Source organism: Nycticebus coucang, chromosome X (assembly GCF_027406575.1).
Source record: "Nycticebus coucang isolate mNycCou1 chromosome X, mNycCou1.pri, whole genome shotgun sequence".
Classification (NCBI taxonomy): domain Eukaryota; kingdom Metazoa; phylum Chordata; class Mammalia; order Primates; family Lorisidae; genus Nycticebus; species Nycticebus coucang.
Genome location: NC_069804.1, coordinates 134032989 through 134056389, shown reverse-complemented (window position 1 = coordinate 134056389; position 23401 = coordinate 134032989). Strand labels below are relative to the sequence as shown.

General features: G+C 44.2%; 1 protein-coding gene across 12 annotated transcripts in view; it reads left to right on the top strand.

Moving 5' to 3' along the window:
- The window catches only part of FRMPD3 (FERM and PDZ domain containing 3), a 159095-nt gene that overhangs the window by 124290 nt on the left and 11404 nt on the right, over nucleotides 1-23401 (top strand). For all 12 annotated transcript variants that reach the window (XM_053581094.1, XM_053581090.1, XM_053581089.1 and 9 more), the window contains one exon: nucleotides 3374-3518. In XM_053581094.1, the coding sequence (XP_053437069.1) occupies nucleotides 3374-3518 (145 nt within the window). The remainder of the gene's footprint in view (nucleotides 1-3373; nucleotides 3519-23401) is intronic.

Genomic DNA, 23401 nt, shown 5'->3' with positions numbered 1-23401 from the left:
TTTGAGTCTGGAGATAGGAAAAGAATCAAGGGAGAAATAGAATGGAGATATTGATTATGAATTCCCACCACAGAGGTGAAAGCTGACACCTTGAGGGAGAAGAATTGAGGGTTGTAGACTGAACCTGGGTGCAGGTAGGGTGGGGTGGTTGCCCAAGAAGAGCCAGCCAAAGAGAGATGAACATGGGCAGAGATTGCAGAACCAGAACACTGTCACTTTACAGAAAGAGGAGAGAAGAATTTCCAAAAGAGAAGACCATCACCATCACTGTCTATCAACAAATGTAACAAGCTGAGATGTGTGATGAATAAATGCATTTGTATCTAGCTGGAAAGAAATCTCACTTCCAGATTAGGCGGCAAACTATGGCTCAAAACTAAATCTCACCCACTGTCTGTTCCTGTAGTCTTATTAGAACATAGTGACAGCCATTGGTTTAGTTCATGGATTATCCATGACTGTTTTCACACTACATACAATGGCAGAGTTGTTGTGATAGAAACTGTGTGACCCTCGTGGCCTGAAGTATTTACTGTCTAGCCCTTGGGGGCGGCGCCTGTGGCTCAGTCAGTAAGGCGCCGGCCCCATATACCGAGGGTGGTGGGTTCAAACCCGGCCCCGGCTGAACTGCAACCAAAAAATAGCCGGGTGTTGTGGCGGGCGCCTGTAAGCAAGAGAATCTCTTAAGCCCAGGAGTTGGAGGTTGCTGTGAGCTGTGTGATGCCACGGCACTCTACCGAGGGCCATAAAGTGAGACTCTGTCTCTACAAAAAAAAAAAAAAAAAAAGAAAATGTGGGTCGACCCCTGATCTATACGAACTACAGAGAACTCTAGCGTATACTGGGATCCTGGGAGATAGCAAAGAAAACTGGCACAACTTTATCTAACAGCTGAGCTGATTTGGGTCCAGAATTGTTCCCAAGTGCTAACAATACAGCCAAAGAAGGCTAATCTAATTGACCAAGTTCTATCAAGACTTCATGATGTCTCTTCTTTTTTTTTTTTTTTTGAGACAGAGTCTTACTTTGTCGCTCTCAGTAGAGTGCCATGGCATCATAGCTCACAGGAAACTCAGACTCCTAGGCGCAAATGATTCTCTTGCCTCAGCCTCCCAAGTAGCTGGGACTACTGGCGACCCCCACAATGCCTGGCTATTTTCAGAAGCAGGGTCTTGCTGTGGCTCAGTCTGGTCTCAAACTCGTAAGCTCAGGCAATCCACCTGCCTTGGCCTCCCAGAGTGCTGGGATTACAGGCGTGAGCTACCACGCCCGGCCCTGATGTCCTTTCTTTTTTATTGGAATGGCCACTACCCTGGTGGAGGCCCTCTCCACTCCCCTAGACTGTTGCAACAGCCTCTCACTGGTCAGGGAAGGGTCTCATTCCATTCTCTCTATTTAATTCTTTTTTTCTTTTTTTTGCAGTTTTTGGCCGGGGTTGGGTTTGAACCTGCTACCTCCAGCATATGAGGCTGGTACTCTACTCCTTTGAGCCACAGGCGCCACCACTCTCTGTTTAATTCTTTTAGCTGTTAACGCCTGATCTGAGAACCCCTGGTCTGGGTGACTCACAGCCCCAGGGATCCCTCTTTAGGCAATCTTCAGTGGTCTATATCTGGAGATCACTGCCCCATTCTAAAGAGAATACCTCCATAGCTGACTTCCAAAAAAAAAAAAAAAAGAAATAAAATTATAGTACAGATATTAGGAAGTTTTCCTGAAAAGGTGCTGATTTTTTTGTAGCATTGCTTGGTCTTTGAAGCAGTTAACACCTGGACCAATCTGACTGATTTAGGGTTAAGACCAGAAGTCAACAGAGTATGCAAGTTTTTTCCAAAGTGGTTTAAAAAAACAACAACAATCCCATTACCATGAGTTGTTCTATAAAAATAGATCTTTATGGGCTCAGCGCCCTTAACTCAGTGAGCAGGGCACCAGCCACATACACTGAAGCTGGCGAGTTCGACCCGGGCCCGGGCCAGGGCCTGCTAAACAACAATGACAGCTGCAACAAAAAAATAGCTGGGCGTTGTGGAGGACACCTGTAGTCCCAGTTACTCGGGAGGCTGAGGCAAGAGAATCGCTTAAGCTCAAGAGTTGGAGGTTGCTGTGAGCTGTGATGCTATGGCACTCTACTGAGGGTGACATAGTGAGAGTCTGTCTCAAAAAAAAAAAAAAAGCAACAGCACCAGTTAATCCTAGCACTCTGGGAGGCCAAGGTGGGTGGATTGCCCTGACCTAACAGGTTCAAGACCAGCCCATGCCAGAGGGAGACCCCCATCTCTAAAAATAGCCAGGCGTTGTGGCGGGCACCTGTAGTCCCAGCTACTCGTGAGGCTGAGACAAGAGAATTGCTTGAGCCCAAGAGTTGGAGGTTGATGTGAGCTTTGATGCCATGACACTCTATGGGGGGTTTGACAAAGTGAGAGTCTGTCTCAAAAAAAAAAAAAAGCACCACTTAACATCATGAGGCTAGTTTGAAACAGAGGAAAAGAGTTAGAGTTTGAAGCTCTGAGGAGGGCAGGCAAGAAAGACTTTGACCCAAAAAACAGTTAGAACTTGATTCTAAAGTGTGTCCTCTGGCTTGGCACCTGTAGCTCAAGCGGCTAAGGTGCCAGCCACATACACCAGAGCTGGCAGGTTTGAATCCAGCCCGGGTCTGCCAAACAACAATGACAACTACAACTAAAAAATAGCCAGGTGTTGTGGCGGGCACCTGTAGTCCTAGCTACTTGGGGGGCTGAGGCAAGAGAATCACTTAATCCCAGGAGTTGGAGGTTGCTGTGAGTTGTGATACCACGGCACTCCACCCAGGGTGACAGCTTGAGGCTCTGGTCTCAAAAAAATGAATTAATTAATTAAATTAAAAGAGAAAAAAGAGTGTCCTCTAGTCCTCTATGTCCAGGGAGCTATTCTGGTTATTGTAGGTGGCATGTGGAGATGAGCAAAAGAGTTTTTGCAGCCAAGGAGCTTAGAGTCAAGAATGTCCCAGGCCATTCTACAGTCTAGCCTAGACTCCCAGCTTCACCCCAGCTTTCTCACTTGGTCCTGTACCTCTGCCAAGCCCTGACAAACACAAATACAGCCAACACAGCAGTCACATGTTATATAATTTTAGTCATTTGCAGTAAAGGTGGTTCATTAAATGTATAATTAAAGGTTGATTTGATTTCAATGCCTGGGTAAGAGTTTACTACAAAGAAATTCCCAGATCAGAAGACCTATTTGTCAGGCCATGTGGCTCAATTTTGGGCTGAGAAAATAAGGTTCCCATAACTAAGTGAGTCGTCTTTACTTCGCTATCTATCATCCGTCCAGAAATATACCTGCCTCCCTCCTTCACATGTCTTCATGTTTCTTCCCGTTTTTCCTGCAGCCTCTGGTGCTGTTGATGGAGTGGCCAGAAGCCACCAACTTTGCCTGCCTGATTGCAGGGTATTGCCGCCTCTTGCTGGATTCCAGGAAGATGATCTTTTCCAGGCCTGCCAGCCAACCTCTTCCACCTCCAATGATCAAGGCAGGTAGGGCTCAGCCTCGTTTTTTCAATGCGCCAGAAGCCCCTTTGCACCCTGGAGACAGAGGGAGGGGTTTCTTTTTTTTTTTTTTTCTTCCCCCCTCTTTATTTTGGATGTCAAATGATCCTTTATTGAAACATTTTCTTTTATATTTTATTTTTTTGCAGTTTTTGGCCAGGTCAGGTTTGAACCCACCACCTCTGGTATATGGGGCCGGCCCTCTACTCCTTGAGCCACAGGCACTGCCCCGAGGGAGGGGTTTCTATGCCTTACTGTTCAGCCCATGCCGACAGTGCTTGGCTTACAAGTAGTGGGCCTGTAGCACTGTGTCCTACCTGGCACACCCCAGTGGGAAAAATAGTAGTCCTTCACATGTGCCAGAGATGACATATTGTGATCAAGTCAGTGAACGAATGTGGAATAAAAATAGCAAACAGGGCGGTGCCTGTGGCTCAGTCGGTAAGGCGCCGGCCCCATATACCGAGGGTGGCGGGTTCAAACCCGGCCCCGGCTGAACTGCAACCAAAAAATAGCCGGGCGTTGTGGCGGGCGCCTGTAGTCCCAGCTACTCGGGAGGCTGAGGCAAGAGAATCGCTTAAGCCCAGGAGTTGGAGGTTGCTGTGAGCTGTGTGATGCCACGGCACTCTACCGAGGGCCATAAAGTGAGACTCTGTCTCTAAAAAAAAAAAAAAAAAAAAAAAAGATAAAAAAAATAGCAAACAAATGATAAATAGAGCTAACTACAGAATTGCATTGGCTCTAAGGCAAAGCCTTATAGGTACAAAAATCTAGGGGAGATTCATGGGTGTCCTAGCTCAGCTAAAGTGGGGTTGAAAATGAAGATATAGCTTGGCATGGTGGCTCACACCTATAATTCCAGCACTTTGGGAGGCCAAGATGGGAGGATTTCTTGAGGCCAGGAGTTTGAAACCAGCCTGAGCAACACGGCAAGGCCCCATCTCTATAAAAAACATTAGCTGGCCAAAGTAGTAGTCCAAACTACTCAGGAGTCTAAGGCAAGAGGATCTCCTGAGCCCAGAAGTTTGAGGCTAAACTGAGCTGTGATCATGCCACTGCACTCTAGTCTGGGTGACAGAGTCTTACTCAAAATAAAATCTAAAAAAAGAAAAGAAAAGAAAAGGGGGCTAATGCCTGTGATCCTAGCACTCTGGGAGGCCAAGGTGGGTGGATTGTATGAGCTCAGGAGTCCTAGAGCAGCCTGAGCAAAAGCAAGACCCCATCTCTACCAAAAATAGAAATATTAGCCAGGTGTTGTGGCAGGCACCTGTAGTCTCAGCTACTGGGGAGGCTGAGGCAAGAGGATCCCTTGAACCCAGGAGTTTGAGGTTGCTGTGAACTATGATGCTATGGCACTCTACCCAGGGTGACAGATAAATAAATAAATGGAAAAAAAAAAAAAGAAAATGACGATATAACCTTTCCTTTGGTTCATCATAGTGGGGATCAGCAGAGCTGCTTGAAATAAGGCTTCTTCTGGGCCCATGGAAGCTGGAATGGGGGATGATTGTGCAGGCTCCAAAGAAGGCTTAGAGAGAGGAGGGGCTGATCATAAAGAGCAAGTGCATCCTCCAAACAGAAGGCTTTTTAGTTAGGCAACTCAATGCAGCCACCTCTCTGAACTGTCCTGGTCATGGCACACACAGGAGCCTTAGGGAAAATAAGCCCAGTGCAGGAAATGCCACCTAGAACCAAAGCAGGAAGAAGAGAGGGAGGTGACTCAAAGGGCTGGTGCTCCACATATCCGGGTTACGCTCACGTGTACACAGTGACTCCTCCCCAACCCCAGCAACTGGCAGAGCTGAGACTGACATCCAGTAGTCACCCTCTTCTCATGCTGAATACTCTCAACCTGTTTGCTCTTATCTCTTGGCTGTTCTTCTGCCTTCAAGACTGTCTTAGTTTTCAGAGTAGTCACATTCAATCTAGATTGAGGTGTTTGAGAGGAGAAGCACAAGCCCGATGGATGACCCAGCACCCAGAGGGCTGTGGATCCCCACACATGTCCTCTTGCCTCATTGTCTCTTCATCACAACAATCATGACAAAGCCAAGTGTACATCTCATGACCTTGTCTATGGGAATTAAAGAGCAATCCACCAACACAGATTTGGGAAAGGATAGGTGGCCCCCATGCAGATGAAGGAGGCGCCACATAGAAAGGCAAAGGAAGTGACCAAAATGGGAAGACAAGGCAGGTGCGAGTTGGCACATGTCCCCAAATGAATAGCTCTGAAGAGGTGGCCATACTAGCAGCCCTCCAGATGGCCAAATGATGGAAAGGCCAATGTTAGCATTACCAGTGTCACCTGTGGCCCCCTCTCTAATGACATCCAAGTACACTATACCTCTTACTGAGCAAAGAAGGGGAAAGGGAGAACAAAAGGAGGGGGCTGCAGCCCAGTCAAGGACCAGATTCAACAGTGAGGGTTGTCCACAGGGGTCTACTTTCAGAAGGCACTAGGGTGGCTCTATAGTCCCACCCCACCCAACAAAGGGTTTCTGTCATCTCATCAGCACCCTAGCCACTGCTGGCCCCAAGTATTCCCCTTGCCCCTTGTTCTGGGTATAGTGGCACCAAGCGAGAGACACAGGCTTCCTGTGTTCCCTTGAGCCTCACTGAACGTATTCCACGTTGCTTTTCCAAAGCTAGATCTGTTTCATTGGATTCTCTATGGGCTGGCATGGCTTTAGAACCCACCTCTCTGATTCCTGAGAGCCTACTCGGGCCTACAGAGTGACAGAGCCCAGGCTACCTCTAGCGCAGGACCTCTGTGCCCAGGCAGGAGCCAGATAAACCACTACGATGTCTTCAGTATTTGTACTGCTTCTCCTTCTTGGGGTGGACACAGTCAGCTCAGGGGCAGACATATACAAAGCCTCTGCTCTTCCTTCTTCATCTCTTCTGCCCAGAAACAAGAGAACTTAAGCTTGGCATCACCTCCCCAGGGCCCAGTTTCTTGGCATTTTAGACTGTTAGATGCCCTTGGTGGGTGGTGTGAGGCTCACAGCTCTGCCCAAGTTTGCTGAGTTGCCACTGCCCCAGCAAAGTTCCAAGACTGGTGGGCATATATTTTCTCATGACCCCTAGGCAGGGAAGGACCCCACTACAAAGACCTTAGCTCAGGTAACAGTGAAGGAATTCTCAGTTCCAGGTCTTGCAGACCTTTAGGACCCAAGTCCAAAGTTAAGTTGGATTTCCTCCATCAGCCCACACTTTCACCCCAGAACAGCAGCCCCAGTGCTGACTGTTGTTCTTTTTTTTTTTTTTTTTCTTTTTGCAGTTGTCATTTTTGTTTTTAGCTGGTCCAGGCTGGGTTTGAACCTGCCACCCTCAGTGTATGTGGCTGGTGCTGTAACCACCTATGCTATGGGTGCCAAGCCTTGACTATTGTTCTTTAACAAAGGCCTGTAGGGAACAGGTATCTTCTCAACCCCAACTGGACTTTTTCCCCAAGGTCTTAGGCCCCAGCCCACTCCAAGTCTGGTCTCTCAGGAGGGAGGAAGAAATTGGGCCACCTCCATATTCTTTTCCCATAATAGCTGCTGGCTGCCAACCAGCCCAACTCAGGCCTCAGCCTCCTGGGTGCAACTGAGAAAGAGAAAGCATTACCTTCCTTCAAGTCTCAGGAAAAAAGGAGAATAGGGACATGGCAGGGAAGTGATTTGCTCTTGGGCTTTATCAGTAGCTTCACCAAAGTAGGTACTTCAGACCAGCTGCAGCGGCTCACGCCTATAATCCTAGCAATCTGGGAGGCCAAGGCGGGTGGATCGCCGGACTTCAGGAGTTAAAGACCAACCTGAGCACACCTTCTGGGGGCAAGACATGATTGCAAGAGGGACTTTACTTAACAAATGCAATCAGTGTAACCTGGCTTATTGTACCCTCAATGAATCCCCAACAATAAAAAAAAAAGACCCCGTCTCTACTAAAAATAGAAAAACTGGGTGGCGCCTGTGGCTCAAAGGAGTAGGGCACCAGCCCCATATGCCGGAGGTGGTGGGTTCAAACCCAGTCCCAGCCAAAAACTGCAAAAAAAGAAACAAAAAAAAACAATAAAAATAGAAAAACTAACTGAGCATGGTGTGGTACATGCTTGTAGTCCAAGCTATGCAGGAGGCTGAGACAAGAAGATCACTTGAGCCCAAGAGTTTGAAGTTGCTGTGAGCTATGATGTCAGAGCACTCTACCCAGGGTGACTGAATGAGACTGTTGCAAAAAATAAATAAATAAATATTTATGGGAGAACACACACAGATGATTAACGGGCTAGTACCAGCATAATAAGCACCCCGGCATTTATATAGAGGAAAGCACCTGGGTTTGAGGGCCCAGAAAGACTCTGAGCTAAGAGAAAGGCCCAGACAAATGCCAGTTCTTCACCTGTACCAAGATGACAAGAAAGCCAGAGGCAGCTACCACCTCTCCTGTGGCCCTGAGCTCCTTGTACCCTAGGGTAACACAGGAAAATAAGGCTTTGAGGACTCCAGTTGGGGCCTCTACTGGAGGAACTCACTCTTTTTTTTTTTTACCATGGTTCGAAAAGAGTTTGATCTGGTGAGTTGAATATTCTAGTTAATGGCTAGTATATATCCCATGTCTGGCTTACCAATTTTCATGTAGCTAAAACCCAGCAATATGCAGAGTACTGAAGTTCCACTGAATATAACAGACTATTTTTTATGATTCAGAAAGAGCATGAGGTCTTCGCCAGGCCTCTGGGTCATCATTATGACCAGTGAACATTGAACTACAGAATACAGCAGGACCAAGTACTAGAATGCTGGTTGAGTCCATGTACTGACTGTAAAATACATACTGCATATATTTTCAACCATAACTCCAGTAGGATCGCTGTCCCGTTCTTCGCAGTTTTTCTAAAGTCCGTCCTCCGAGTGGCTGAGTACAGAGGGATAGACTAGGGCAACCCCCTTGGGGGAAGCTGATGAGTAATTTATAGCATATTTGCAATCTGGGAAGCACACTGCCCCAGCCATCAGCCAGCTGCACCTGGTGTTACTGGCATTTCTAGCCTTCTGCCAGGAAGAGATTTGAGCTTCTCCAGGTACGTTTTCTCCTCCAATCTGGAAATTACAGTCCTAAATAGTGGGCTGGGAATCACCTGGACTTGACAGTCTAGTGTTGGGAAATAACACCATCTTAGAGGGAGGGAAATCAAACTCTAGTTAGAACTCGAGTCCTTCACTGAGAGGAGTTGCCACCTGCTTATTAGACATGCCTGGGGAGCAGGCTCTGATAGCAGCTCATTCCCAGACTGATTACTCAGCTGTCTTTCTAGGTAGTTAGCACCTGGTGCATCCCCTGGACCTGTGGACAATGTCTTTGAGTAGAGACATGAACTGATAGCTCATACTCCTGGCTCCCTACTCCTTAAATTTCAGAGGCCTAGATGGAGGGTCATTAAATACTACCCTGTTTTCCCGAAAATAAGACATCCTCTGAAAATAAGACCTACTTACTGAAAAGATAAGATGTCCCCTGAAAATAAGACCTAGCACATCTTTGGGAGCACACCTGAAAGTAAGACACTGTCTTATTTTCGGGGAAACAGGGTATTTCCCCAACTGATTCAGAATTCCCTAGATACAGTAAAGTCCCACAAGGCCTGAACCGAAGCCGCTCAATGTAATTACATTGAATGTATGTTAAAAGGGGCAACATGGTCTTTGGAAAATTACAAGAGCTTGGGATCTGAAGTCAAAAAGATTTGGCTTTGGTCCTTGCTCTGCCTGCCATGTCTTAGTGGCATGATCATGTCTAAGTGCCAGAAACTGGACCAGTTTTCTCATCTGTAAAATGAGGACAATACTACTACCGCCACATGAGGGATTTGACAGGACTATGTCTGGTAAAGCACATAAAGTCCTTAGTCAGTGCAGAGCACGCTTTCTTTGCTCTTTTTGTAAGGATTGAGAGTTCATCAAGGGCATGTTCAAAGCTGTGTTTTTTTTAATTTTTTTAATTAATTATTTTTTATTAAATCATAACTTCGTACATTGATGCATTTATGGGGTTCAGGGTACTGCTTTGATACACAATGTGAAATGTTTACATTGAACTAAGTAACACATCCGTCACAATTATACTCATTTCTTAATAGTTTTGAAATGTACCATTGTATCACGCACATTAGGTGAGGTCCCCCCAAATGCCCTCCATCCTCCCACATCACCCCTCCCCTCCCGTCTCTCTCCTTTTCCCTTCTACTTCCTGGACTAAGTTATATTTTGCCATTCGTATGAGTGTGTAGGTGGTTATATATTGATTTCATAGTAGTATTGAGTACATTGGATACTTTTTTTTTCCATTCTTGAGATACTTTACTAAGAAGAATATGTTCCAGCTCCATCCAGGTAAACATAAAAGATGTGAAGTCTCCATCCTTTTTAATGGCTGCATAGTATTCCATGGTGTACATATACCACAATTTGTTAATCCATTCATGGGTCAATGGGCACTTGGGCTGTTTCCATGTCTTGGCTATTATGAATTGGGCTGGTGCCAAACATTCTGGTGCAAATGTCTATGTTGTAAAATAGTTTTTGATCATCTGGGTATATATCTAGTAGAGGAATTACAGGATCGAACAGTAGTTCTACTTATAGTTCCTTGAGTGTTCTCCAAACTTCTTTCCAAAAAGGTCATATTAGCCTGCATTCTCACCAGCAGTGTAGCATTCCCTTCTCTCCACATCCACGCCAACGTCTGTAGTTTTGGGATTTTGTGATGTGGGCTAATCTTACTGGAGTTAGATGATATCTCAAAGTGGTTTTGATTGCATTTCTCTGATGATTAAGGATGATGAGCATTTTTTCATGTGTTTGTAGGTCATGCACCTGTCTTCATCAGAGAAGTTTCTGTTCAAGTCTCTTGCCCACATAGAAATGGGGTTATTTATTCTTTTCTTGATTAGTTTGAGTTCTCTGTAGATTCTAGTTATCAGAGCTTTGTCAGAAGCATAACCTGCAAAAATTTTCTCCCATTCTGAAGGTTGTCTGTTTGCTTCACTTACTGTGCTCTTGGCTGTGCAAAAACTTTTTAGTTTTATCAGATCCCAGTAATGGATTTTTGGTGTTGCTTCAATTGCCCGGGGGTCCTCCTCATAAAATATTCTCCATGGCCAATTTCTTTAAGTGTTTTCCCTGCATTTTCTTCTAGTATTTTCTTTTTCTTTTTTTTTGAGACAGAGCCTCAAGCCGTCACCCTGGGTAGAGTTCTGTGGCATCACAGATCACAGCAACCTCCAACTCCTGGGCTTAAGCGATTCTCTTGCCTCCCAAGAAACTGGGACCACAGGCACCCGCCACAACGCCTGGCTACTTTTTGGTTGCAGTTGTCATTGTTGTTTGGCAGGCTCCTGCTGGATTCGAACCCACCAGCTCTGGTGCATGTGGCTGGCGCCAAAGCTGCTTGAGCCACAGGTGCCGAGCCTCTTTTAGTGTTTTTATAGTTTCATATCTTTTTTTTTTTTTTTTTTTGTAGAGGCAGAGTCTCACTTTGTGGCCCTCGGTAGAGTGCCGTGGCCTCACCCAGCTCACAGCAACCTCCAACTCCTGGGCTTAAGCAATTCTCTTGCCTCAGCCTCCCGAGTAGCTGGGACTACAGGCGCCCGCCACAGCGCCCGGCTATTTTTTGGTTGCAGTTTGGCTGGGGCCAGGTTTGAACCCGCCACCCTCGGTATATGGGGCCGGCGCCCTACCAACTGAGCCACAGGCACTGCCCTATAGTTTCATATCTTAAGTTTAAATCTTTTATCCAGTGAGAATCAATTTTTGTTAATGGTGAAAGGTGTGGGTCCAGTTTCAGTCTTCTACAAGTCGCCAGCCAGTTCACCCAGCACCTTTTGTTAAATAGGGAGTCTTTCCCCCACTGAATATTTTTGATAGGCTTGTCAAAGATCAAATGACGATAAGCAGCTGGGTTCATCTCTCAGTTCTCTATTCTGTTCCATAAATCTACCGCTCTGTTTTTGTGCCAGTACCATGCTGTGCCAGTACCATACTATAGATTTATAGTATAGCCTGAAGTCTGGTAATGTGATACCTCCTAATTTGTTTTTATTTCTGAGTAATGTATTTGCTATTTGAGGTTTTTTCTGATTCCATATAAAACACAGTACTATTTTTTTAAGTTCTTTAAAGTATGAAAATGGTGCTTTAATAGGGATTGCATTAAATCTGTAGATTGCTTTGGGTAGTATGGACATTTTAACAATGTTGATTCTACCCAGTTATGAGCATGGTTATGTTTTTCCATTTGTTAACATCTTCAGCTATTTCTTTTCTCAGAGTTTCATAGTTCTCCTTATAGAGATCTTTTATGTCCTTGGTTAGATATACTCCCAGATATTTCACCTTCTTTGGCACTATTGTAAAAGGAATAGCATCCTTGATTGTTTTTTCAGCTTGACTATTGTTGGTGTATATAAAAGCTTCTGACTTGTAAGTATTGATTTTGTATCCTGAGACGCTGCTGTATTCCTTGATCACTTCTAAGAGTTTTGAAGTTGAGTCCCTGGGATTTTCCAGGTATAGGATCATGTCATCAGCAAAGAGAGATTGATCTCCTCTGATCCTATTTGGATACCTTTGATCACCTTCTCTTGCCTGATTGTGATAGCTAAGACTCCCATTACTATGTTAAATAGCAGTGGAGACAGTGGGCATTCTTGCCTCATTCCTGATCTGAGTGGAAATGTTTTCAATTTTATATCATTCAATATGATATTGGCTGTGGGTTTGCTGTAAATGGCCTCTATCAGTTTAAGAAATGTCCTTTCTATGCCTATTTTCTTAAGAATTCTGATAATGGGGCAGTGCCTGTGGCTCAAAGGAGTAGGGCACCTGCCCCATATACTGGAGGTGGTGGGTTCAAACCCAGCCCCGGCCAAAAACTGCAAAAAAAAAAAAAAAAGAATTCTGATCACGAAAGGATGCTAGATATTATCAAAGGCTTTTTCTGTGTCAATTGAGAGAATCATATGGTCTTTGTTTTTTATTTTATTAATGTAATATATTATATTTATAGATTTGCGTATGTTGAACCAACCCTGTAACCCTGGAATAAAACTAACTTGATCATGGTGTATAATTTTTTTGATGTGTTGTTGAATCCTGTTTGCTAAGCTCTTACTGAATATTTTTGCATTGATATTCATTAATGATATTGGTCTATAATTTTCTTTCTTTGTTGGATCCTTTCCTGGTTCAGGTATTAAGGTGATAATTTGCTTCATAGAATGTGTTGGGAAGTATGCCTTCTTTTTCTATGCTTTGGAAAACATTGTATAATATAGGTACTAGTTCCTCTTGAAAGTTTGGTAGTATTCGGATGTGAAGCCATCTGGTCCTGGACTTTTCTTTTTAAGGAGATTTCGTATTGATGATGCTATTTCAGTGGTTGATACAGAGGTCATTCAAGATTTCTAATTCTTTCTGGTTGAGTCTAGGAAGGTGGTGTGCTTCCAGGTATTGGTCCATTTCCTTCAGATTTTCATATTTCTGGGAATAGATATTTTTGGTAGTAATCATTGAGGATTTTTTTAATTTCTGAAGTATCTGTTGTTATTTCTCCTTTATCATTTCTGATGGATGATTTTAGAGATTTTGCTTTTCTATTTCTGGTTAGGTGGGCCAAAGGTTTATCAATTTTGTTAATTTTTTCAAAAAATCAACGTTTTGTTTCATCAATCTTCTGAATGATCCTTTTGTTTTCAATTTTGTTTAATTCTGCCCTAATTTTGGTTATTTCTTTTTCTTTTTTTTTTGGTTTTTGGCCAGGGCTAGGTTTGAACCTACCACCTCCGGCATATGGGACCGGCGCCCTACTCCTTGAGCCACAGGCGCTGCCTGGTTATTTCTTTTCTTCGGCTGGGTTTTGGATTGCAATGTTCCTCCTTTTCCAGTTGCTTGAGATGATCCATTAAGTTGTTGGTTTCCTCTCTTTCTGTTTTATTTATTTATTTATTTATTTTTTTTTTTGTAGAGACAGAGTCTCACTCTATGGCCCTCGGTAGAGTGCCCTGGCGTCACACGGCTCACAGCAACCTCCAACTCCTGGGCTTAAGTGATTCTCTTGCCTCAGCCTCCCGAGTAGCTGGGACTACAGATGCCCGCCACAACACCCAGCTATTTTTTTGATTGCAGTTCAGCAGGGGCCGGGTTTGAACCCACCACCCTCGGTATATGGGGCCGGCGCCCTACCCACTGAGCCACAGGCGCCGCCCACTTTCTGTTTTCTTGATGAAGGCTTCCAATGCTATAAATTTTCCTCTTAGGATTGAATTGGGGTTCCCAGGTAGTAGAGATAGCCCCTTGCCTTTGTAGTATCCCACAGGTTTTGATAATTTGTGTCTTCATTATCATTTAGTTCCAAAAATTTGGTGATTTCTTTCTTAATCTCATCTTTGACCCAGCTCTCAGTCAGCCAAAGATTACTTAGCTTCCATGACTTTGAGTATGGAGATTCCCATTGCTGTTGAGTTCAATTTTTATTCCATGGTGGTCTGAGAAGATACAAGGAATAATTTCTATACTTTTAAATTTGCTGAGGTTAGACTTGTGTCCTAGGATATGATCTATTTTGGAGGATGACCTGTGGGCTGATGAGAAGAATGTATGTTCAGTTTTATTAGGGTGAAATATTCTGTAGCGGTCTGTAAAGTCCATTTGTTCTAGGGTCAGGTATAAGTCTAATATTTCTTTGTTTAGTTTCTTCTTGGAGGAGCTGTCCAAAACTGTTAAAGGGGTGTTAAAATCTCCAACTAGTATAGTATAGGAAGATATCAAGTTGTTCATATCCATTAGGGTCTGCTTTATGAATTGAGGAGCATTCTGGTAGGGTGCATAAATGTTAATTATTGAAACTCTTCATGTTGGGTGTTTCCCTTGACAAATATGTAGTGACTTTCCTTATCTTTCTTTCTTTTTTTTGTAAAGACAGAGTCTCACTTTATGGCCCTTCGGTAGAGTGCCGTGGCATCACACAGCTCACAGCAACCTCCAACTCCTGGGCTCAAGCGATTCTCTTGCCTCAGCCTCCCGAGTAGCTGGGACTACAGGCGCCCGCCACAACGCCCAGCTATTTTTTTGTTGCAGTTTGGCCGGGGCTGGGTCCGAACCCGCCACCCTCGGCATATGGGGCCATCGCCCCACTCACTGAGCCACAGGCGCTGCCCCCTTATCTTTCTTTATCTTTGTTGGTTTAAAGCCAATTGTACCTGCTACTAAAATTGCAACCCCTGCTTTTTTCTGGTTTCCATTTGCCTGTATTATACAAGTCCATCCCTCCACCCTGAGTCTATTTTTATCCTTTAACGTAAGGTGAGATTCTTGTATACAGAAGATATCCAGTCTGAGTTTATGTATCCAGTCAGCCAGTCTGTGCCTCTTTAGAGGACAATTTAAACCGTTCACATTAAGTGAGAAAACTGATAAGCCTGGTTGTGTTTTGGGTGTCATGATTTTTGGATATCTAGTAGACAATTTTAATCCTTTCACCACTGTGAAAGTTGGATTTGTTCATAAATTTTCTGAGTGAGTTTACTTTGCAGGTAGAGCATTGTGCTGGTCCTTGTGGAGAATGGGTGTGAGAATATCCAGGAGAGCTGGTTTAGTTATGGCAAGTTTCTTCAACACGTGTATGTCATTAAAGTATTTGATTTCTCTATCACAAATGAAACTCAGTTTAGCTGGATAGAGGATCCTGGGCTGGAAGTTATTTTGTTTTAAGAGATTGAAGTTCGATGACAGTCGTCTTCTGTCTTGAAACGTTTCAGCTGAGAGATCTGCACTTATTCTGATATTTCTCCCTTTCTAGGTTATGCTTTTCTTTTTTTTTTTTTTTTTTTTGTAGAGACAGAGTTTCACTTTATTGCCCTCGGTAGAGTGCTGTGGCATCACAGCTCACAGCAACCTCCAACTCCTGGGCTTAAGCGATTCTCCTGCCTCAGCCTCCCGAGTAGCTGGGACTACAGGCACCCGCCACAACGCCCGGCTATTTTTTGATTGCAGTTTAGCCGGGGCCGGGTTTGAACCCGCCACCCTCGGTATATGGGGCCAGCGCCCTACTCACTGAACCACAGGCGCCGCCCTAGGTTATGCTTTTCTTACATCGGGCTGCTTGCAGAATTTTCTCTCTCATCTTAACTTTGGCAAAGTTAATCACAATGTGTCTAGGAGATGCTTTATTTGGATGGAGTCTTGTTGGGGTTCTGAAACTGTCTGCTATCTGAAGTTCTGTATTTCTTGCATGTTTGGGAAATTCTCCTCCAATCTCTTGGAGTAGAACATTTGTACCTTTAGGACCATCCTCTTCTGCTTCGGGAATTCCTATAAGACGAATGTTTGATCTTTTGGAGTGATCCCACAACTCTCTCAGGGAATGATCAGTTTTTGCTCTCCATTTGTCTGCCTCTTTGAGTGTTTGAGAACGTTCAAAAGCTTTGTCCTCAGTTTCAGACATCCTTTCTTCTGCCTGATCAACTCTGTTACTGAGGGATTCTACTGTATTTTGGAGCTCCTCAACTAACTTTTGTTCCCTTGAGCTCTGCTATCTCTTTTCTCATTATGTCCATATCTTTGGTGTCTTGGGCTTTGAATTCATTAATTTCTTGAGACAACTTTAGAACTACTTTTTGGAATTCAATTTCCATCTTTTCTTTCATTTTATTTATCTTATTTGCAATCCATATTCTGAATTTAGTTTCTTTTTTTTTTTTTTTGTAGAGACAGAGTCTCACTTTATGGCCCTCAGTAGAGTGCCGTGGCGTCACACGGCTCACAGCAACCTCCAACTCCGGGGCTTAATGAATTCAGTTTCTGACCTTGCTGCCATTTGTCTATGCATGGCATCTTCAGTTGTATCTCCTTTGTCATTTCTTGGGGGGTGGGGCGGTTGATCTATTCTGGTTATTCATGTTGCCAGAGTTCTTCTGTTAGGTCTGCACCATGTTTCTTTTCCACTGTTTGGTTATTAGAACTGGTAGGGTGAGATTGAATTGGGGTTCCCAGGTAGTAGAGATAACCTCTCGCCATAGCTCTGCTCTTTGTAATTATGGCTTATCTTTTACAACCTAACAAAGGCCCCTTTCAGAGTTTTGGCCAGAGATTCTGAGGACCTACTTGGTGAGATAGTGCAGGCTAGTTCTGTTTTCATATCAGCCAACCTTTACCCTATCCTAAGAAACCACACTCTTAGATTTAAATCTCGACTGTGAAGAGATACAAACAGCTGTGGCCCACCCTTCAGTTCTTTTCCACTACAGAATTTCAAAGGTCAACCTCAGAATGTCCCAGAGTGGACATCCCCAAACATGGGTTCCAACCAAATTGTCTCTGGCAGTGCAAACCCTGCCCAACAGAGAGGGATTCAAGGACAATTCAAAGCAAAGGGATTCAAAGTACTATTGGAGCCAGGGATTCACACTCACACCCGCCAGACTAAGTCCACACTATTGTCTGCTTCTCTGCTCACAGGCCCAGTAGGAGCCAGGGGCAACACCCCTGCTCACCGGTCTCAGTCCACACACAGCTAGCCTCTGGAGTAGGGTCTGGAGTAGTGCTTGCCAGAACAGTTGGAGTTAGGGGACCATGCCTCCTCCTTGCCAGTCTCAGCCCACTGCCAGGCAAGCGTCTGTTTGCAGGCTCTGTTGGAGTCAGGGCACCGGGCCTGCCCTCTGGTCTCAATCCACACACAGCTAGCCTCTGCTTGCCAGACCAGTTGGAGTCAGGGGACCATGCCCTGCCTGCCAGTCTCACTCCACTGCCTGGCAAGCCTCTGTTCGCAGTCTCTGTTAGAATCAGGGCACAACACTCCACCTGCAGGTCTCAGTCCTCACCTGGTAAGCCTCTACTCACCAGCCCTACTGGAGGCAGTGGAGCACGCCCTAGCCCTCAGGGCTTGGTTCACACCCAGTAAGCCACGGCTGGAGAGTTCCGGTGGAATCAGGAGACCACACCCTTGCTCTCAGGTCACAGTCCACGCCTATTAAGCCTCTGCACGCAGGCCCAGCAGGGACCAGCCCTGTCTGCCAAACTCATTCCACATGGGGCAACCACTCAACTGCCCAGGTCTCTCAGGTCAAGACCAAACACTCTGTGCTCTGCAGGGGGCAGAACTTCAGACCACCATGCAAGGGAGAAAGGGTGGACTGGGAGTTTGGACTTGTGGGGGAAAATATTTGTTCAATTATAAGCCTGGCAGGGTGGTGTCTAGGTTTATAAGTGGGACCTCCCTGGAAAAAGAGACCTGGAGTTTAGCAGCTCTTTCCAGTGAGGTAAAATGAGAGGTCTTCCCCCCCCCACCCCCCCCCCCCCCGCTTGTTCGCAGATAGCCTGTGGCAGGCCCCCTGCTTGGAGGAGGGGTCTCCCGTCCTCTAGTCCATAGGCTTTGTACCTATATTTTCTTTTTTTTTTTTTTTTTTTTTTGTAGAGACCGAGTCTCACTGTACCGCCCTCAGGTAGAGTGCCGTGGCATCACATGGCTCACAGCAACCTCTTAACTCTTGGGCTTACCCGATTCTCTTGCCTCAGCCTCCCGAGCAGCTGCAGCTGGGACTACAGGCGCCCGCCACAATGCCCGGCTATTTTTTGGTTGTAGTTTGGCCCGGGCCGGGTTTGAACCTGCCACCCTCGGCATATGGTGCTGGCGCCCTACTCACTGAGCCACAGGCGCCGCCCTGTACCTATATTTTCTTGAACGTTCTTCCTTGGAGTTATAGCTTGCTGAACTTCTTCCTTGGCTCAGCTCACATCTTTGGCTTTGTAGAGTCTGATTCCGTTCAGTTTTTCTTTCTCTGCTCAGGAGCCTCTGATGAGGGTTGCTATCAGTCGGCCATCTTCCCAGAATTCTGTGTGTTTTTTTTTTTTAAATAAACAGCTTTATTTAGATCTAATTTTGAAGCCATAAAATTCACCCATTTAAAGTGCACAGTGTTTTTAACATATTTAGTATAGTCACAGAATTGTACAAAAATCACCATAATCTAATTTTATAATATTTTTACCCCTTCTAAAACAAACTCTACACCCATTAGCAGTCACTCACCATTTCCCCTCTAATCACCACCCAGCCATAAGCAACTACTGATACACTTTCCATTGCTACAAATTTGCCTATTCCTATGTTTCATGCAAATGGAATTAGACAATATATAGTCTTCTGTGGCTTGCGTTCTTTTCAGCTAACATAATGTTTTTGTGAGTCACACATGTTGTAGTATGTATCTGTCCTTCATTCCTTTTTACTGGTGAATAATATTCCATTGTATGGATACACCACATTTCTTTTCTTTTCTTTTTTTTTTTTTTTTTGTAGAGACAGAGTCTCACTTTATTGCCCTTGGTAGAGTGCCATGGTGTCACACGGCTCACAGCAACCTCCAGCTCTTGGGCTTACGTGATTCTCTTGCCTCAGCCTCCCGAGGAGCTGGGACTACAGGCGCCTGCCACAACGCCCGGCTATTTTTTTGTTGTTGTTGTAGTTTGGCCGGGGTGGGTTTGAACCCACCACCCTCGGCATATGGGGCCGGCGCCCTACTCACTGAGCCACAGGCGCCGCCCTACACCACATTTCTTTATCTATTCATCAATTGATGGACATTTGACTTGATTCCACCTTTTGCCTATTATAAATAACGTTGTTCTAAGCATTCATGTACAACTTTTTGCAGGGACATATGTTTTCCCTTCTTTTCAGTATATACCTATGAACGTGCTTGCTGGTCAAATGGTAAGTCCATGTTTAATTTTTAGAGGAACTGCCAAACTGTTTTCCAAAGGGACTGTACCATTCTACACTTCTATCAGCCGTGTCAGAGGCTCACAATTTAACCATATCTTTGTCAACACTTTTAATTATCTGTCTTTTTACTGTCATCCATCATGGTGGGTGTGAAGTGATATCTCATTGTGATTTTGATTTGTAGTTTTCTGATTGCTAATAATGTTGAGTATTTTTTCTATTTTTCCTTTTCTAGACAGAGTCTCACTCTGTTGCCCAGGCTAGAGTGCCATGGTGTAAACTTAGCTCACAGCAATCTCAAACTCCTGGGCTCAAGTGACCCTCTTACCGCAGCCTCCTGCATAGTTGGGACTATAGGTGCTCACCATAATACCCAGATTTTTTTTCAATTTTTTTTTTTTTTTTTGTAGTTTTTGGCCTGGGTCAGGTTTGAACCCGCCACCTCCAGTATATGGGGCCGGCCCCCTACTCCTTTGAGCCACAGAAGCCACCCTATTTATTTATTTATTTATTTTTTGAGACAGTGTCACACTTTGTCACCTTTGGTAGAGTGCCCTGGCATCATAGTTCACCGCAACCTCAAACTCTTGGGCTCAAGTGATTCTCTTGCCTCTGCTTCTGAAGTAGCTGGGACTACAGGCGCCCACCACAACACCCGGCTATTTTTAGAGACACGGTCTCGCTCTTCCACAGGCTGGTCTCGAACCTGTGAGCTCAGGCAATCCACCTGCCTCGGTCTCCAAGAGTGCTAGGATTACAAGTGAGAGCCACCATGCCTGGCCTTTTTTTTTTTTTTTTTTTTTCTATTTTAATAGAGACTGGTCTCACTCTTGCTCAGTTGGTTTCAATCACCTGTGCTTAAGCGATCCTCCTGCCTCAGTTTCCCAGAGTGCTAGATCTCAGGCGTGACCCATTGTATCTGGCAATATTAAGCATCTTTTCATGTGCCTATTGGCCATTTGTACATCTCCCTTGGTGAAATATCTATTCAAATCATTTCACCATTTTTAAATTGAGCTACTTGACTGTAAATGTGAGAGTTTATTTCTAGACTCTCAATTCTATTGCCTTGATCTAAAAGGTGCCCCAAAGTTACCATACATAGGGAAAATAGGAAATTATAGTTAAATGTACCTTTATTTACAAAATAGTCATTACAAAATATTTTGTACATGTTGGCCACCTCTTTGTAAAATTTTGTAATGAATATGTCTATCCTTATGCCTTATACTACACTGTCTTGATTATTATTTTTTATTTTTTTTTTTTTGAGACAGAGATTCACTATGTTGCCCTCGGTAGAGTGCCGTGACATCTCAGCTCACAGCCCAACCTCTCTTGGGCTTAAGTCATTCTCTTTCCTCAGCCTTCCAAGTGGCTGGGACTACAGGCGCGCACCACAACGCATGTCTTTTTTTTTTTTTTTTTTGCAGTTGTTTAGCAGGCCTAGGCCAGGTTCGAACATGCCAGCCCCAGTGTATGTGGCTGGCGCCCTAACCATTGAGCTACGGGCACCGAGCCGATTATTATTGCTTTGTAGTAAATTTTCAAATTGGGAAATGTGGGTGCTCCTGTTTTGTTCTTTTTCAAGTATTCTTTTTGGGTATTCTGGGTCCCATGTGATTTCATATGAATTTTTGAATTAGCTTGTCAGCTTCTACAAAGTCCCTTGGGATTTTGATAGAGACTGCATTGAATCTGTAGGACAATTTGGGAAATACTGTCATTTTATTTTATTTTATTTGAGACAGAGCCTCAAGCTGTCGCCCAGGGTAGAATGCAGTGGCATCACAGCTCACAGCAACCTCTAACTTCTGGGCTGATGCGATTCTCCTGCCTCCACCTCCCAAGTAGCTGGGACCACAGGCACCTACCACAATGCCCAGCTATTTTTTGGTTGCAGCCATCATTGTTGTTTGGCGGGTCTGGGCTGGATTCAAACCCGCCAGCTCAGGTGTATGTGGCTGGTGCCCTAGCCGCTTGAGCCTCAAGTGCCGAGCTGAAATACTGTCACTTTAACAATATTAAATCTGGCTTGGCACCCGTAGCACAGTGGTTATAGTGCCAGCCACATACACCAAGCCTGGAGAGTTTGAACCTGGCCCGGACCAGCTACACAATAATGACAACTATAACAACCAAAAAATAGCCAGGCGTTGTGGTGGGCACCTGTAGTCCCAGCTACTCGGGAGGCTGAGGCAAGAGAATCACTTAAGCCCAGGAGTTTGAGGTTGCTGTGAGCTGGGACCTCACAGTATTCTACAGAGGGTGACATAGTGAGACTCTGTGTCAAAAAAAAAAAAAGAAATTAAGTCTACCAGTCTATGAACATAGACTATCTTTCCATTTATTTAAATTTCCTTTAGTTTCTTTTGCAAGTATTTTATAATTTTTGGTGGCCAGGTCTTGCTCTTCTTTTGTTAAATTTATACCTATTTTTTTCTTTTTCATGGTATTATAAATAGAATTGTTTCCTAATTTCATTTTTATATTGTTCATTGCTAGTATGTAAAAATACAATTGATTTTGTGTATTGAGCTTGTATTCTGCAAGAAATAGTTTTACCTTTTCCTTTCTAATGTGGAAACCTTATATTTCATATTATTTCCTAATTGTTCTGGCTAGAACTTCTGGTAAAGTACTGAATAGAAGTAATCAGAATAGACATCCTGGTCTTTTTCCTGATCTTATGGGAAAAGTCTGTGAGTTTGTTACAGATAACCTTTATCATGTTGAGGAACTTCCCTTTTATTTCTAGTTTGTTCAGTGTTTTATCACGAAAGGGTGTTGTAATTTTTTTTTTTTTTTTGGGACTGAGTCTCGCTATGTCGCCCTTAGTAGAGTACCATGGTGTCACAGCTCACAGCAACCTCAAACTCTTGGGCTCAAGCGATTCTCTTACATCAGCCTCCCAAGTAGCTGTGACTACAGGCACCTGCCACAATGCCCGGCTATTTTTTGTTGCAGTTGTCATTATTGTTTAGCTGGCCCTGGCCGGGTTCAAACCCGCCAGCCTTGGTGTATGTGGCTGGTGCCGTAACCACTGTGCTATGGGCACTGAGCCAGGATGTTGGATTTTTGTCAGATAGTTTTCGGTACCTATTGAGATGCAGGGGTTTTTTTCCCCTAGTCTATTAACATGGCATAGTATATTAATTTATCTTCAGGTGTTAAACCAATCTTGCATTATTTCAATGAATCCTACTTGGTCATGGTGTATAATTCTTTTCATATTTTGCTGAATTAAGTTTGCTAGTACTTTGTTGAGCAACTTGATATTCATAAGAGATATTGGTTTGTAGTTTTTTTGTGATGTCTTTGGTTTGGGGATCAGGGTAATACTGGCTTCATAGAATGAGTTAAGACGTGTTCCCTATTCCATTTTTTGAAAGAGTTTTCAAAGCATTGGTATAAATGCATGTTTTAAGCATTTGATACAATTCACCAAGGAAGCCATCTGGGCCTAGGCTTTTTTTTTTGAGGGGGGAGGATTTTTAATTGCTAATTCAACTTATTTTCCTCTTATTGCTGATTCAGATTTTCTACCTTTCTGAATCAGTTTTGGTCAATTGTATATTTTTAAGAAATTTTCCACATAATTTATCTAATTTGTTGATACCTTGTTCACCATATTTACTTATAACTGATTCCTTATCTGGAAGATCAGTAGCCATGTCCTCTCATTCTTGATTTTAGTAATTTGAGTCTTCTCTCTTCTTTTTTTTTTTTTTTGTAGAGACAGAGTCTCACTTTATGGCCCAGGGTAGAGTGCCGTGGCCTCACACAGCTCACAGCAACCTCCAACTCCTGGGCTTAAGCGATTCTCTTGCCTCAGCCTCCCGAGTAGCTGGGACTACAGGCGCCCGCCACAATGCCCGGCTATTTTTTGGTTGCAGTTTGGCCGGGGCCGGGTTTGAACCCGCCACCCTCGGTATATGGGGCCCGTGCCTTACTGACTGAGCCACAGGCGCCACCCAGTCTTCTCTCTTCTTTTTGGCTTGGTCTGTATAGCTAAAGGTTTGTCAATTTATTATTTTCAAGGAACCAACTTTTAGTTCCAATGATTTTCTCTAGTTTTTCTATCTTCTATGCTTTGTTATTACTTTCCT